Below are 15,089 nucleotides of genomic sequence, written 5' to 3' on the forward strand. Positions count from 1 at the left end.
AGAGAGCAAAAAGACAAAAAAGGTCCATAGGGCGGGACAGGAGGGGGAGAAATAGATTTTTTAATCTTAATATGTGTGCACACTGAACATAGTTCGTTGAGGTGTATTTATTCGCGTTGTTCCCCAACAGGAGCACAGGCTCATATACCAACCAGTTAGAGGAGTTTCCGTAGTGTTGTATTTTTTCCCATCAAGATGTTTGCTGTTCATCTCGTCTCCTTCTTCTTCACCAAACTCAAGGAGGACCCCACAAAGAAGGTGAGACTGGTTCTGGACTGATTTGAAGAAAAGTGTAACTAAGCTTTGTACAAGTCGTTTGAATTACCGGTTGGTAACAAATCAGTTTGCAGCGCTCTGTCCATTCACTTAAATGATTTGCTGCGTATGCACCTGATTTATTGCATTGTTTTGGTGCACCGATGACACTGAAAGTATATTTTACATGCTAATCTTGCCAAGTTCATCATCAAAGAATATTCAGGTCTCTTGTTTTGTTCCTTACAGTTCATTATAAAATGAAATTCTTACTGATTGCTCAGATGTTTTAGAATTTACAGTTCAATCACTTTTGACAGGATTTGTACAGAAACAGAGGATAAGAAGGACAAATCACAGATACGGTATTTGCATTCAACTTTTGCAGACATGCGCATGATTAACTTCATTAAATCAGACAGATAAGGGAGAAGACAGTACTGTAGTCAGATGATCAGGGTGCCATAATCAATAGTTACTGTGTCACCATTGTCTTCCCCTGAGCAATGATTAACATCATTCCCTGTAGTTTCTCTGCTCGTCTTACTGCAGGTTAGATCTACACGAATTCTCACAGGGGCAAAGTATTGACACTCCCATAAGCAACTCTGCACACAGTCACGTTTATACTCAAAGTAATATCTCAGCCAGGTCAGCTGCCAGTTGTCTCATGAACATGCAGTGATAGGACTGAGGACTCAGTAAACAGGGTGCAGCTGAACATTAACTTATTGATTCATAGCTCATTTCTAAAGACAAGTAGTTGTTTCTGCTCTCATATTGCTTTCCAAGTCGTAGTATCCCTCTGTTCCTTTAAAAAAAAATACACTTTAACGAGTTACTGCTTTGTTACACCTAAAAAATGAGCCTCAGTTTCTAACATGACATTCATGTGTCAGATTTTAGTACAGATCATGCTGCTCCAGCTTGTCTATAAGTTTTCACAAAATGTGCATTGATTTGTTTTAAATAAGTTTCACAAACGTATCCCAAGAAATCTAAACAATCTCATGAGCACAATCCCAAACAAAAAATAGAGCAAAAATAATTCTTCAAATCAGTCAAGACTTCTTTGTTCTTGTAGAAGAAACAGCAACTGAAGTCAAGCAGCGGCTGTGTTTCCATGATTTTTAATTATCATAATAGAGTCTGGTGAATGTAGATTTGCAATATTTTGAGGTTTTGATGAGTCATGGGGTCTACTGGATCAAAGGGATGGATGGGTTAAGTGGTGGAGCAAATAGTAATGGAGGATGATGCTAAAAAATGACCTTTGAGCTGAAGGAAACAGGGAAAGAGTCCTCTGACATCTGCTGAGAAATTTGATGACAGTAGACTATTATTCAAGTCCAGTCTGTGGAGCTGAATCAGTACGGCTCATTTCTTTTTGCCTCTGTTTGCTTTGTTTTTTCTCTCTCCTCGTTTTTTTCAGGTGGACAGGTTTCTCCATGCAATGCGCCTCCATGACGACCAGCTAAGTGATATCTCGGCTCGTTTCCAGGCTGAAATGAAGAAGGGGCTTTCAGAAGAAAGCAATGCTGCCGCCTCAGTGAGAATGCTGCCAACACATGTTCGCTCCACTCCTGATGGCTCAGGTTATTTACATTTATGGTTTTCAAACTTTTCTTAATGCTGTTGTGTAAAGAACAACATAATATCACTGAAACGTAGAAGAAACACTGAGATTTTGTGTCTGTTTTTTACTCTGTTGTAGAGAAAGGACAGTTTCTGGCACTGGATCTTGGAGGCTCAAAGTTTAAGGTGCTCCAAGTTAAAGTGAGAGAGGGAATGGGAATTAGGAAGGGAGGAGTGGAGATGGATGAGAAAATCTACAGTATACCAAAGGAGCTGCGCAATGGAAGAGGAACAGAGGTAAGAAGTAAGCTAAATTAGCTGAGTTTAGGAGCAGAATGTAAGCAGAAGTGAGGAGAATCAGGAAAGTTCTGCAACAGAGAAAAGTTAATAGGATTCAACTTCTTTGTCTTTTTCTGTGTCTGACTCTTTGTAGTTGTTTGACCACGTGGCTGAGTCACTAAAGGACTTCCTGCTTGAGAAGAACATCAGTTTGGAAAAGAAACATCCTCTGGCCTTCACTTTCTCTTTCCCCTGTGAACAGTCTGCCTTGAATCAGGTACAACACTACATTCAAACACTTGATTTTCTTGACCTGTACCTGCAATATATTTTATTCTGTCCGTTGACATGTGTCCGTCTTTTGATATTTCGATTCTTGAAACCTCCTCTTTTTTACTCTCTGCAGGGTTCATTGATAAGCTGGAGTAAGAACTACAGGGCTCGAGGCCTCAAGGGAAAAGATGTGGTCCAGGTCCTCAGAGAGTCTATTGACAGGACTGGGGTAGGACGCCACTGTTCAACAAATCATCTTTCCCCCCATTTGTTATTTATCAGACAGGCACTCAATGGAACTGAGACATGAAGAGTTTACTCTAAACATTATACTACTATATTTATTTATATTTATATTTATATACTATATTTACTTTCAGTAAATCTGATAACTGCTTAAACAGGGATGCTACTTTTTTCACATCAGAAAGAGCTAGAAAAACTATAGCTATAATATAAAGTGAAAACCAAAGAAGTGTAAGGGGAACATATCACGTTATATCCACTATGCATCCATATGGCCGACCACATCGTCCCTATGCAAATATTACCCATCATAGAAGCTGCACTGTAATGATAACCTTCTGTATCCCTCTGTAACTCACTCTGCAGGGTATGGACATCGAGGTGTTGGCTATGGTTAATGACACTGTAGCTACCATGATGACTTGTGGTTTTGATGACCAGAACTGTGAAGTAGGACTCATCATTGGTGAGTACATTCATAAAATTCATACTAGTAATTTCTGTAGTCAGTGGTTTCCGATCTTTGGGTCCTTTGTCACATTTCAGATGGGAACTGGTAGCAGTTTCACCAAAAAAAGATTTACCCCCTAAATGTCTCACATTTTTCATTTTAAATAAACATTCAAGGCCCAAATAATCCGCTGTGTCATAATGAAAAGCAATAATGTCTCCCGAAGTCCAAAAACTAACAACATTTTTTTTATTGTGCCTTAGCTTTTTTTTAAAAATATCTCTTTTTATTTTTTCTGAAGACTTTTGTGAACAGACACTGATCCATTGGTATTAACCATCTAATAATGCCATAGACAAGAATGTACAGTGCCTATCAAAAGTATTCACCCCCTTTGATGTTTTACCCTTTTATTGCTTTCATAAATCAATCACGGTCAATAAAATTTGGCTCTCTTAACACAAAAATTTATTGGAAAAAACTCTTTAATGTCAAAGTGAAAACAGATTTCTATAAAGTAATGTCAATGAAAGAAAATTATATAAATAAAAATAATTGTTTGCATAATTATTCACCCCCTTTTTAATTTAATGGTCTAATTCAATAGAGGTCCATCAAATTGTTGCCAATAGTCTCACAATTATTGAAATGAAGATCACCTTAGTGGTGTGGGTGTGTTTCAAGTAATTGAGTTGTAAAACACCTGTGTCTGAAGGGTCCAGAGAGTGGTTGATCAGTATTCCTGGCTACCATTACACCATGAAGACAGAAGAACACTCTAAGCAACTCAGGGAAAGGGTTATTGAGAAGTACAATTCAGGGGATGGTTACAAAAAATTTCCAAGGCACTGAACATCCCCCGGAGTTCAGTGAAATCAATTATCAAGAAATGGAAGGAATATGGCACTTGTGTGAATCTGCCTAGATCAGGCCGCCCTCATAAACTGAGTGACCGTGCAAATAGGAGACTAGTGAGAGAAGCCACCAAGACTCCTACAACTACTCTGAAGGAGTTACAAGCTTCAGCTGCTGAGATGGGAGAGACTGTGCATGTAGCAACTGCTGACCCGGTTCTTCACCGGTCAAAGCTTTATGGGAGAGTGGCAATGAGAAAGCCACTGTTGAAGAAAAGTCATATTAGATCTCGACTAGAGTTTGCCAAAAAGCACGTGGAAGACTCCATGGTCAAGTGGAAGAAGATTCTTTGGTCTGATGAGACCAAAATTGAGCTTTTAGGCCATCAGACAAGACGTCATGTTTGGCAGAAACCAAACACTGCACATCACCAAAAACACACCATCCCCACTGTGAAGCATGGTGGTGGCAGCATCATGCTGTGGGGATGTTTCTCAGCAACTAGACCTGGAAGGCTTGTAAAGATAGAGGGCAGAATGAATGCTGCAAAACACACTGAAATTCTGGGGGACAACCTTTTTCAGTCTGCAAGAGAACTACGTCTTGGGAGAAGATTTATTTTCCAGCAAGACAATGATCCAAAACATACTGCAAAAGCTACACAGGAATGGTTAAAAAAGAACCTGGTAAATGTTCTGGAGTGGCTGAGTCAAAGCCCAGACCTCAATCCTATAGAGAATTTGTGGCTGGACTTGAAAAGGGCTGTTCATGCCCGATACCCGTGCAACCTGACAGAGCTTGAGCAGTTTTGCAAAGAAGAATGGAGCAAAATTGCAGTGGGCAGATGTGCAAGACTGACTGAGACCTATCCACACAGACTCACTGCTGTGATTGCAGCCAAAGGTGCATCTACTAAATACTGACTTGAAGGGGGTGAATAATTATGCAAACAATTATTTTCATTTATATAATTTTCTTTCATTAACATTACTTTATAGAAATCTGTTTTCACTTTGACATTAAAGAGTTTTTTCAATAATTTTTTGTGTTAAAAAAGCTAAATTTTATTGACCATGATTGATTTATGAAAGCAATAAAAAAGGGTATGATAGGCACTGTAAAAGCCACTGAACCAAAGGAGTGCTTTTACTTTGACAGTTTTAAGGATGCCCTCTTGCTAACTTCTTACTTACTTTTGCTTGTGATGAAGTAGTTTTACATTTTTGTATTAGTATGTTTCTGTAAAGAATCGAAGAGCTCCATCATTTTCATGCTGTACTGTACTTGGTAAAGACCTCAAAAGAAACATGTGATAGTATATTATGACCCAGAAAAATGACTCCTAAAAACGGAACTGATGCCTTTAATGTTGTAAACTAGTATAACAATATGTATTTTATTGTGTAAAATTGAGCTATGAGCTTTCTATCATCAAATAATCAGACTTTTTTCCAAGTTTTGTGCACCTTTAGTTAGCTTGCTGCTCCCTCTAGTGGTTTGTCATCTTTTGCGTGTGTGTGTATTATGTACATAATCTTTTTTTATGTGTATGATGCACATTCATTTGAAGTACCTGACATATGTATAGGTCAGTAGTGGCCAATTGAGCGCCTCGGCAGCTCAATTGATTGAGTGGGAGATCCATAAACAAGCTGTAGTCCCCAGCGCAGCGATAATGGGTTCAAGTCCAACCCATGGCCATTTTCTGCATGTCATTCCCCGATTCTTCTACCCACATTTCCTGTCTCTCTCTCTCTCCTCTAGCCTTTAAAATGAAGGCCAAAAGGCTAACTTACAAAAATGGTGGCCAATCAAAGAATGAAACTTAAGTTTAGAATTAGGGTCTGGTTAAGTTTCATGTTGAGATTAGCTTATGCTAAATATCTTTTATTTAGGTTTCAATATAAAAAAAAATCAAATATTCAGTGTCTTGTTATAGTATTAATATGTTTGTGTATTCTGTATGTGTGTGTGCTCAGGTACAGGCACCAATGCATGCTACATGGAGGAGTTGCGTCACGTTGACCTGGTGGAGGGAGACGAGGGAAGGATGTGTGTGAACACTGAGTGGGGAGGCTTCGGAGATGATGGGGCTCTCAGTGATTACATAACAGAGTTTGACAGAGATGTCGATGCAGCCTCCAACAACCCTGGAAAACAAATGTGGGGAAAGTAGTTTTCTCTTAGGTCATAATATGACATGATGTGAAACAGTATACGTGACACAGTGTTTGACCTTAAACCTCTCTGTCTCTCTGTTTTCTCAAATGTAGCTTTGAGAAGATGATCAGTGGGATGTACCTGGGTGAGTTAGTGAGGCTGGTGGTGTTGAAGATGGCTAAAGTAGGAAAGCTATTTGATGGACGTGTGTCGGATGCCTTGAGGATCAAAGGGAAGATAAGCACTGCACATGTGGCAGCCATGGAGGAGTAAGTTCATTTTTTCCTCTCTGCATCCCATTGTTTTTGTCTGAAAACGGTAAGATATAAATCTAAATATTTTTCTCTCTTAGGTACAAAACTGGTCTGACCAACACTAGAAACATTCTTGAGGAGCTTGATTTGACCCCATCAGAGGATGACTGTATCGCTGTTCAGCACATCAGCACCATCGTGTCCTTTAGGTCGTCTAATCTGGTGGCTGCAGGACTGGCTGCCATCTTAACCCAAATCAAGAAGAACCGGAATCAGAGGGACTTAAGGATCACCGTGGGTGTGGATGGAACTGTGTACAAGACACACCCACAGTAAGTTATAATGGAAATCATCACTAATGCTGACATTTATGCACATTAATAGACCCTTTTCAATGAAGACATTCTGATGTGTCACAGTAGGAAAAGCGCACATACTAAAACTAATGATGGATACATTTAATTTAGCTGCTTCAGTTTCAGGATTTTGTGTGAAGGCCTATGGTCAGAACATCAGGACTGACTGAACATGTGTTGTTAGTAGCGCATGTGTCGTTTTTTTACAGTGGAAAATCAAACAAAGAGAGTAAAATGTCACACATTTCATCCATAATGAGTTCGATCCAAAAACCATCTACTGTTCATCGACAAATATGTAGTAGGAATCAAAATTTTATTGCTGTGTCACAGTTGTGCCACTAAACCAGTTGTGCCACTAAACCAGTTGTTACAGGCTTTAATAAGTCAACAGTCTGACATGTCAGCACCACGTCCTTCCGCAGTGGCCAAAATTAACGACAAGTCATAATGTAACTACGTACTTTATGCCAGAAATAGCTTGATAGAGTTTATAAAATCATATTTGAGACGACTTTCCTCCTCTGTTATTACAAATACCTCAGTCCGACTAATCACATGTTTAAGACATATTCAAATACATTTGTAGTAACTGATGATTCTTATTTGTTCGATCAATTGGTCACATTTTTCCACACTTGTACAGGTAGTGATCTTGTCGATGCTTCTGTTTCAGGTATCCTAAACGTCTCCACAAAGTGGTGCGGCGGCTGCTTCCTGAGTGTCATGTCCGATTCGTCCTCTCAGAGAGCGGCAGCAGCAAAGGAGCTGCTTTGGTAACAGCAGTCGCTCAACGTCTGGCATCACGGAGGCATCAGGTAATGGTGCTGTGTGTGCATATGACTGCAGTGTGTTTTGTTATTGTCTTCAGAAAAGAATCAACTGGCCTTGCTTACACATCTGGTGTACACTGTCTGTGGTTTCCCAGGTGGATGAGACTTTGTCCTCCTTCAGACTGAGCCAAGAGCAGCTCAAGCTGGTCAAGGCCAGGATGAGAGCAGGTCTGGAGGCAGGGCTAAAGACAAAAGGCCACTCTGCAATCAAGATGCTGCCCTCTTTTGTGTACCACACACCTGATGGCACAGGTCAGGAACTTAAACAGATATTGCACATGTGAGCCAGACAAATAAACTCACTGTTGTAGACTGAGACCACCAAGGTGCACCACAGAAACAGGAGGTCCTTCCTCCCTGAGGCTATCAGACTGTACAATTCCTTCCCCTTCTGCAGAAGGGATACAAAATCAGCAAACTTTTCCATGTGCAATATCATCAGACTCTCTCCTAGTAGACTCGTGATCTGTATTATCATTGTTCAAGTGCAATATTTCAAATGCAATACATCTGTTTACTTTGACCTCAGTTCATTTTCTGTTAATCTTTCTTATTAGTATACAGTTTACATTTTGTACTTGTGCTATCTTATTTTATTTTTCTGATTTATTTAAATTCTTATTTTTCTAGACTCTTTACACACTTAAGACACTTCACACACTGAGACACTTCACACAAACACTTTTAGAAACTTGCATTTTGTACTGTGTTTTCTTTGTTATTTCTATTTTACTACTAACCTCTGTATAATTGTGTATATTCCAGTAAGCTTTGTTTATTGTATTGTACTCTGGCAAAATAATTTCCTCCAGGATGAAAAAAGTAGATCTTATCTTATCTTCCACCTTGTACCTCATAAGTTTTACCATAAAAACACATCATCTCAAAGCTACATGTTGTGTTACTCTAGAGCATGGGAAATACCTTGCCTTGGATCTGGGAGGAACCAACTTCAGAGCTATGCTGGTGAACTTTAGAAAAGGTCTGCAGCAGAACACACGACTGTACCATAAAATCTACACCATACCACTGGAGATAATGCAGGGGACTGGAGAAGAGGTACGAAACATGCATGTACTGTCAGCATTTTAACAGAATGTATACAGAAAGACATGTGGCACCTGATTTCCACTTAAACATGGTTTAGTAAATTACTGAAAAAAGGTAATGAATATTTTAATGACTGAGCCAGGAGACACATAACATGCAGAGTTATTTAAATAAGGCTGAGAAAGACAACGCTTAAAATTAAATCCTTAATTGAAAAGGTTTCTGTGTCTCTCTGCGTGTTTCTAGTTGTTTGATCACTTAGCACAGTGTGTTAGTGATTTCCTGGACTACATGGGGATGAAGAACGCTCGTCTTCCAGCAGGTTTCACTTTCTCCTTCCCCTGCGAGCAAACAGCCATTGATACGGTAATCATGGACATCAGTCTTTGGCTTCAGCTTGACAGATTGGTTTATTAAAGCCACAAAAATGCATCAACATATGCAAGTAAACAGATGTTCAAAGGAGCCTTTTTCAACTGTGTTCTGCAGGGTACGCTGGTGAGCTGGACCAAAGGCTTCAAGGCCACCGACTGTGAAGGACATGATGTTGTAAACATGCTGCGGGAGGCCATCAAGAGACGCAACGTGAGTCAGAATACAACAGAATAGTGTTTATAATGACGATGGATGAGGTGAATGAATAATTCTACTGTCTTGAATCGTGCACAATCAAGGACTAAAATTTAAAACACAAATGTATGCGCATGTGAGTAAATTGGCTATACAAGAGAACACATAAGTAACATGTATGCATGTGTGTTTGTACCTACAGGATTTTGAGCTGGACATAGCAGCAGTGGTCAATGACACAGTTGGGACGATGATGAGTTGCGCCTATGAAGACCCTCAGTGTGAAATTGGAATGATTGCTGGTAGGTGTGTTTACAGATGGAAGACACTCTGGTCAGTCCTCACTTGAAGGTCTTTGTTTCTAGACGAGGGTTAACTTACAGTTTAAGGTTACGGATTTAAGTTAAAGGTAGAGGTGTGGATATGATGGTGGACTTCTAGATTGTAGTTACAAAGTGTTTGCTCGTGTCTTCAAGCACAACCCGCTGAGTTTGAAAAGCAGTTTTGAATACCTGATTCTGATTCACAGGAACTGGCACAAATGTTTGTTACATGGAGGAAGTGAAGAACATTGAGAAGGCAGAGCAAAAGAAAGAAAAAACGGACGAAGACAAGGGGACACCTGATGAAGAGCAGGACAAGGTAGAAGAACTCGCTCACAGTGTTTAAGTACATTAGTGTGCTGTCGTGATGTTTGGTGCATTTTGGATTTTAATCTATATATTGAATGTCTTTGTTGGTTTTTGCTCTCGGGACAGGCGGATGCTGAGATGTTGAAGATGTGCATAAACACAGAGTGGGGAGGATTGGGTGACGATGGCTCTCTGGACGATATCATCACACCTTATGACACTGAAGTGGACCAAAACTCAGTCAACCCTGGAAAGCAAAGGTGAGAAACACTCACTGTATATTTAGATATTTATATTGTGTGTCTCATGCTCTCATTATGTTGTCTAATTTTATATTCATTGAGCTGTTTGGTAACCTGTAACAGAGTCAGGTGGTCACACAAGGTATCTTCTTTTAAATTTTTTTTGTGTTTAGGTTCGAAAAACTTACCAGTGGGATGTATTTGGGTGAAGTGGTCCGACACGTATTACTGGATTTAACCAGAGGAAGTTTGCTGTTCAGAGGCCATGTCACAGAGGCCCTAAAAACACGTGACATATTCCAAACCAAGTATCTGTCACAAATAGAGAGGTAGGTGAAATTTTGTGTGTGTGTGCATCACTTTTAGCTCCATTCTATATCTAAAATGGAATGAATAAATTCAAGCTTGGTTCAATTTAATGATTTAAATGTATCATTGTCTCACATCTGTAACTGAGAGCTCCAGTTTTGCTGTTGAGTGTAACTGTGTTGTCTCCCTCCAGTGACCGCCTGGCTCTACTGCAGATCAGATCAATTCTCCAGCAGCTGGGCCTTGAAGGCAACTGTGATGACAGCATCATAGTTAAAGAGGTAAAAGACAGAAAAATGAGCAGACCTTAAGTTTGTAGTTGAAAATCTTTTACTTTGCACATCTCATTTACCTATCTCTCTGTGTTTCTGAAGTAAAATACAGTTTCACAGACGTAATCTAAAGGTATGCTGTGTGGGACAAACACCGATAGATTATGCGATTGTCTGATATTTTGAAATCTATAACCTTTCAAAGTTTTTTAGCTTGTTAGCATGTCTATAAAGTATTTTCTGTATGCTAAGAAACACGCCATGAGCAAAATAACGTCGTACTGATGAGAGTCCCAAAAACATGGATTCAGATTTTGTGTGTTTCATACATAACACACCTCAAGAACCAATCCTGTCAATTCATAGGATGGAGCTTTCCATATCATTCTTCATTATTGGTTCAAACATGTATGACTGAATTACTCTGATAGTTTTACAGTGTTTGAGCAGAGACAGAGGTGAACTGGAGTGCTCGAGTGGCAGTGAGTGGAAGGAGATGGTAGAAGACAGAAGCAGAAGCTTCATAGATCTGCACATTCTAGAGAAAGCAACAATGTAGTGTTACATCTAAGTCTGGAGGGGATTTTTTTTTCATGGAAAAGCCTCTAAATATGTAACTTTGACACAATGCACAGGTTATTGGAGGTGTGATCAACTTCAAAACTAAATCAAGTTAAGGGAAGACATGCCCAGACTGTACTGGAAAACTCCACTTACTTCACAGCAAATATTTTCACTTACTGCAAGTGAAACTCAAGTGTAATTATGTGAAGTCTTCCTTTAAGCTGTGTTGATGAACCAACATGTAAACCAGCAAGACCCAGACAGATCTTGATTACACCTAACAAAAAGCAGCCTTGATAATGTTTTTGGTACCACCTACGCTTTTCTGCTGTGAGAAGGATGAGCCACAGGGAGAATTTAGATAACTGTGAAAGTATATCATCACCCAAAACTTCTGTTCCTTGTTTGCAACTAATCTAACTTGGTACTTTTCCAGTCTTGTCAGGAATTTGCCTACTTCTGGTCTCTGATTCAGCTTAAACAATGGAGAGAGGTCAAAAGTTAATTTTTTTGTTGTTGCAAAGTCTAGGAAAATCATGTTCTCTGTTGCAACCTCGCCTTGAGGTTAAGTAATATTTTTTCTACCACTTTGTGAAATAGTTCATTGTCTGTTCCAGCAAACTGTGGCACCAACACACTGTTAACTGTCGCAATAATGATAAAGCTTTTCATTGTTGTTTAGGTATGCGGAGCAGTGTCACGTCGTGCAGCTCAGCTGTGTGGGGCAGGGATGGCGGCAGTGGTCGATAAGATCAGAGAGAACCGAGGGTTGGACCATCTGGACATCACTGTAGGGGTCGACGGGGCTCTCTACAAACTACACCCACAGTAAGTTGGTGTTGAATCCGGTAACTGAGTTGAAATGTGTGAATCAGGTTTAAAATGGCTTTGTTGTTTTTCTTCACATAAAGCTGAGCCTTTTTTCTTCTTCTTTTGCTACTGTTTCTAGTTTCTCTGGAATTCTCAAAGAGACTGCCAAAGTTATGGCTCCTCAGTGTAATGTGACCTTCCTGCCATCAGAGGAAGGCAGTGGGAAAGGTGCTGCCCTCATTACCGCCGTGGTCAGAAAGATGCAGGAGATGTAACTTCACGTGACTGAAAAAAACTCTTTCACCAAACTTGTTTTTTTTTTGTGTGTTTTTTTTGTTTTACTTTTATTTATCTTTTGTGCCATGTGGAAAGTCAGATGCTTAACATCGAGTCTATGTTAAGTCCTGTGTTGACCTGAGAGAGAGCCTCAGACTGTTATACGTTTTCTGTAAATCAACACTGTAGATGGAAGCTAAAAGAACTGTTGCTATGATGTTCCTAATAAATGTTTAAAGAACTGGAACTGGATTAAAGGATTTTTACATGAACCTCAAAGGTGTAGTTTTTGTATATACAGCAATGAGCTTCCATCATCTTTTCCTATCCCAAGAAACACAAGAGCCCACAGTTAGATTTTGCTTGCTTAAGAAGTTTGACATTCAATACAGGTCATTTTCTGCTCTGATCTTGTCAACTCAGACGTAATCCTGTAAACCTGACCTATCAAAACATTTTGGTTTGGGCCAGATGAAATGTGCTAAAAGTACTAAAGATCTCCAGTCATTACCAGATTATATGAGGGGAATCTGTCATACTGTCTGCTGCATGCTCATGTACCAGCGCTGGCCAGGGTTGAATACTTGGTTTTGTAAAATTACGTACATCAGGATCCCACCCTACAGTCTCTTCAAGGTTAGCTTTTCACATGAGACCAAATAAATAAATAAATCACAAGCCAATGTGACAGTTACTATGCAGTGTAACACTGATTAAAAAAAAAAAAGCTGCAGTTGTAATCATTACTACTAATTTTCAGATAGAATTGACCTTTGCAACTGTTGGTAGGCAAAGTCATTAAAGGTGTGTTTCTAGACTGTTGGCACAGATCAAAATCATCTGAGTTCAGAGTTTAACTAATGGCAACAAAGGCATTGCAAGTTTAGAGAAATAAGGAAGGAAATTCAGACAAACCTTCCTCTTTTACATCTGTCCCTTAGGAGGCAATGGCTGGAAAGCTCTGAAGCTGCAGCACAAACACCCTGAGAGCTTCCGGGCCACAACAGGCTTTAAGCTTCTTAAGCAAAAACCTTTTTTTTCTTCATATTAATATTGTGCTAGTCTGAAAATGTTGTCCGGCACAGACACGGATCTTTGGGGAACAATGTTTAGAATACAATCAAGGAGTGTGTGTGTGTGTGTGTGTGTGTGTGTGTGTGTGTGTGTGTGTGTGTGTGTGTGTGTGTGTGTGTGTGTATGTGTGTGTGTGTGTGTGTGTGTGTGTGTGTGTGTGTGTGTTAGTCAGCATTATCTCAATATTGATGAACTCCAGGAGGAGGATTGGAATGCCGCTGACCACATTTCTAACACCACGAACAACCAACACTCTGTTCTGTCATTTTAGACTCTCTGTCCTAATGATCACAAGTCTCTCCCTCTCTATCCCTCTCTCTCTCTCCCTCGCTCTATCTCTCTCTGCTCTCTGTGCATCTGTGCCATTTTGGTCCTTCTGTCCGTCTGCTTTATCTGTCTGGATGGAGCTTTGCCCAATTGCCTGTGCCTGCATCTGTCTGTCTGCATGTTACATCTGCAGAAACCTGAAAAAATCCAGCTTTAAAATTTAAATTTTTAATCTTTAATCTTCTGTTTTTTTAATTGAATCTTTTTAGGCAAGACTTCAAACTGCTCTTTTTGTGTGCAAGTTGCATTATAATCTGAAACTACTGATCTGGCGATACTGGCCCAGGACATGAGCAGTGCAATGATCAGTGTAATGCTAATCCATTTATTCCAGATTAGATGTTGCGTTGAAGATGAAGACAGGCAGGAAGACTACAGTGTCATAGATAAAGACAATAATCCACATAAAAGCTAAATCATCAAGACAGAAGGCGTAAAGGGAGGAACTGAATGAGAAAGAATTAAAGAAAGGAAGGAAATTCAGAGAAAGTTGCGTGATAACCGACGTGAAACAGAAGCTAATCTGTCAGGGATTAACATGTTAGAATGCTACCAGCTGAGAGCTACGTCACCCTCCCACCCACACACACATAGACACACACACAGTAATCCCACACTATCCTAGTAGTGACCTCGTACCATCATACTTGAACCACAGCAGCTTCACTGCAGCGCTGCACACAAACCCTGCTGGGATCCTGAAACTGCAGCTCGTGCAGCCCAACACAGAGCAAAGACTGACACAAGAGCTGATCTGCTTTCTTTGTCTCTCACGCTCTGTCACTCGCCTCCTTTACATTTCCCCTCATTGTTTGGCCTTTTCTCTCTCTTCAGCTTTTGTCTCTTTTTTTCTGAACACCTCTCACATCTTTCAGATTTGCCCTGAATGGACATTCCTTGGGGAGCAAGGTGTGTGAGTCTTGTTATATATGCACTTTGCTTGTGTGTGTTGAAGGCTCTGTGAGAGCGTGTGTGTCTTTGTCTGTCCAGCAAACTAACAATAAGAGCTTTGACACGCACACTTTCTCTTTGTGAAACACACGCACGCACATACACACACGTACACACATACAGAGATGGTCTCTAGCAGATGGGCAGAGTTGCACTGCTGGTTCCTCAGGACTTATATTGGACTATAATGGACTCATTCTGGTAGGATTGTACTTTGTAATTTTAGTCTGCTGTAGTATGCAGCTTTCATTTTCAGTTCACTCTGTATAATTTTGTCCAGATTCAATGAATCAAAGACTGAAGCTGGGATTTGAACCTCTGTGTGGAGTGGACAGTAGAAGACTGAGACACCACAATGCGCCGAAACATCAGTGTGATGACAACACTCAGATGGCGGCTCTGCTTAATAATGGAGAAACCTTATCACTGAAGGTAAATGAGTTATCACAAGGAAATGGAAAGATGCCCAAGTTTG

General features: G+C 40.0%; 1 protein-coding gene across 1 annotated transcript; it reads left to right on the forward strand.

Moving 5' to 3' along the window:
* Positions 1–6: 6 nt before the first annotated feature.
* On the forward strand, positions 7–12,502 carry LOC110964528 (hexokinase HKDC1-like). The gene is made up of 21 exons (XM_022213294.2): positions 7–258; positions 1,688–1,850; positions 1,970–2,127; positions 2,264–2,386; positions 2,516–2,611; positions 2,995–3,094; positions 5,914–6,097; positions 6,208–6,363; positions 6,447–6,680; positions 7,381–7,522; positions 7,633–7,789; positions 8,448–8,596; positions 8,834–8,953; positions 9,077–9,172; positions 9,360–9,459; positions 9,687–9,799; positions 9,916–10,049; positions 10,205–10,360; positions 10,534–10,621; positions 11,859–12,004; positions 12,126–12,502. The coding sequence occupies exons 1-21, from the start codon at positions 196–198 to the stop codon at positions 12,259–12,261; spliced, it is 2,814 nt and encodes a 937-aa protein (XP_022068986.2). The 5' UTR covers positions 7–195; the 3' UTR covers positions 12,262–12,502.
* The last annotated feature ends 2,587 nt before the right edge of the window (positions 12,503–15,089 follow it).

Source organism: Acanthochromis polyacanthus, chromosome 2 (assembly GCF_021347895.1).
Source record: "Acanthochromis polyacanthus isolate Apoly-LR-REF ecotype Palm Island chromosome 2, KAUST_Apoly_ChrSc, whole genome shotgun sequence".
NCBI lineage: Eukaryota > Metazoa > Chordata > Actinopteri > Pomacentridae > Acanthochromis > Acanthochromis polyacanthus.

Excerpts from the sequence above, each read along its gene's own strand:
- LOC110964528 (XM_022213294.2), top strand. The coding sequence starts at position 196 with ATGTTTGCTGTTCATCTCGTCTCCTTCTTCTTCACCAAACTCAAGGAG. Across the intron at positions 259-1,687 it reads AGGAGGACCCCACAAAGAAG|GTGGACAGGTTTCTCCATGC; the intron begins GTGAGACTGGTT and ends CGTTTTTTTCAG. Across the intron at positions 2,612-2,994 it reads AGTCTATTGACAGGACTGGG|GGTATGGACATCGAGGTGTT; the intron begins GTAGGACGCCAC and ends CTCACTCTGCAG.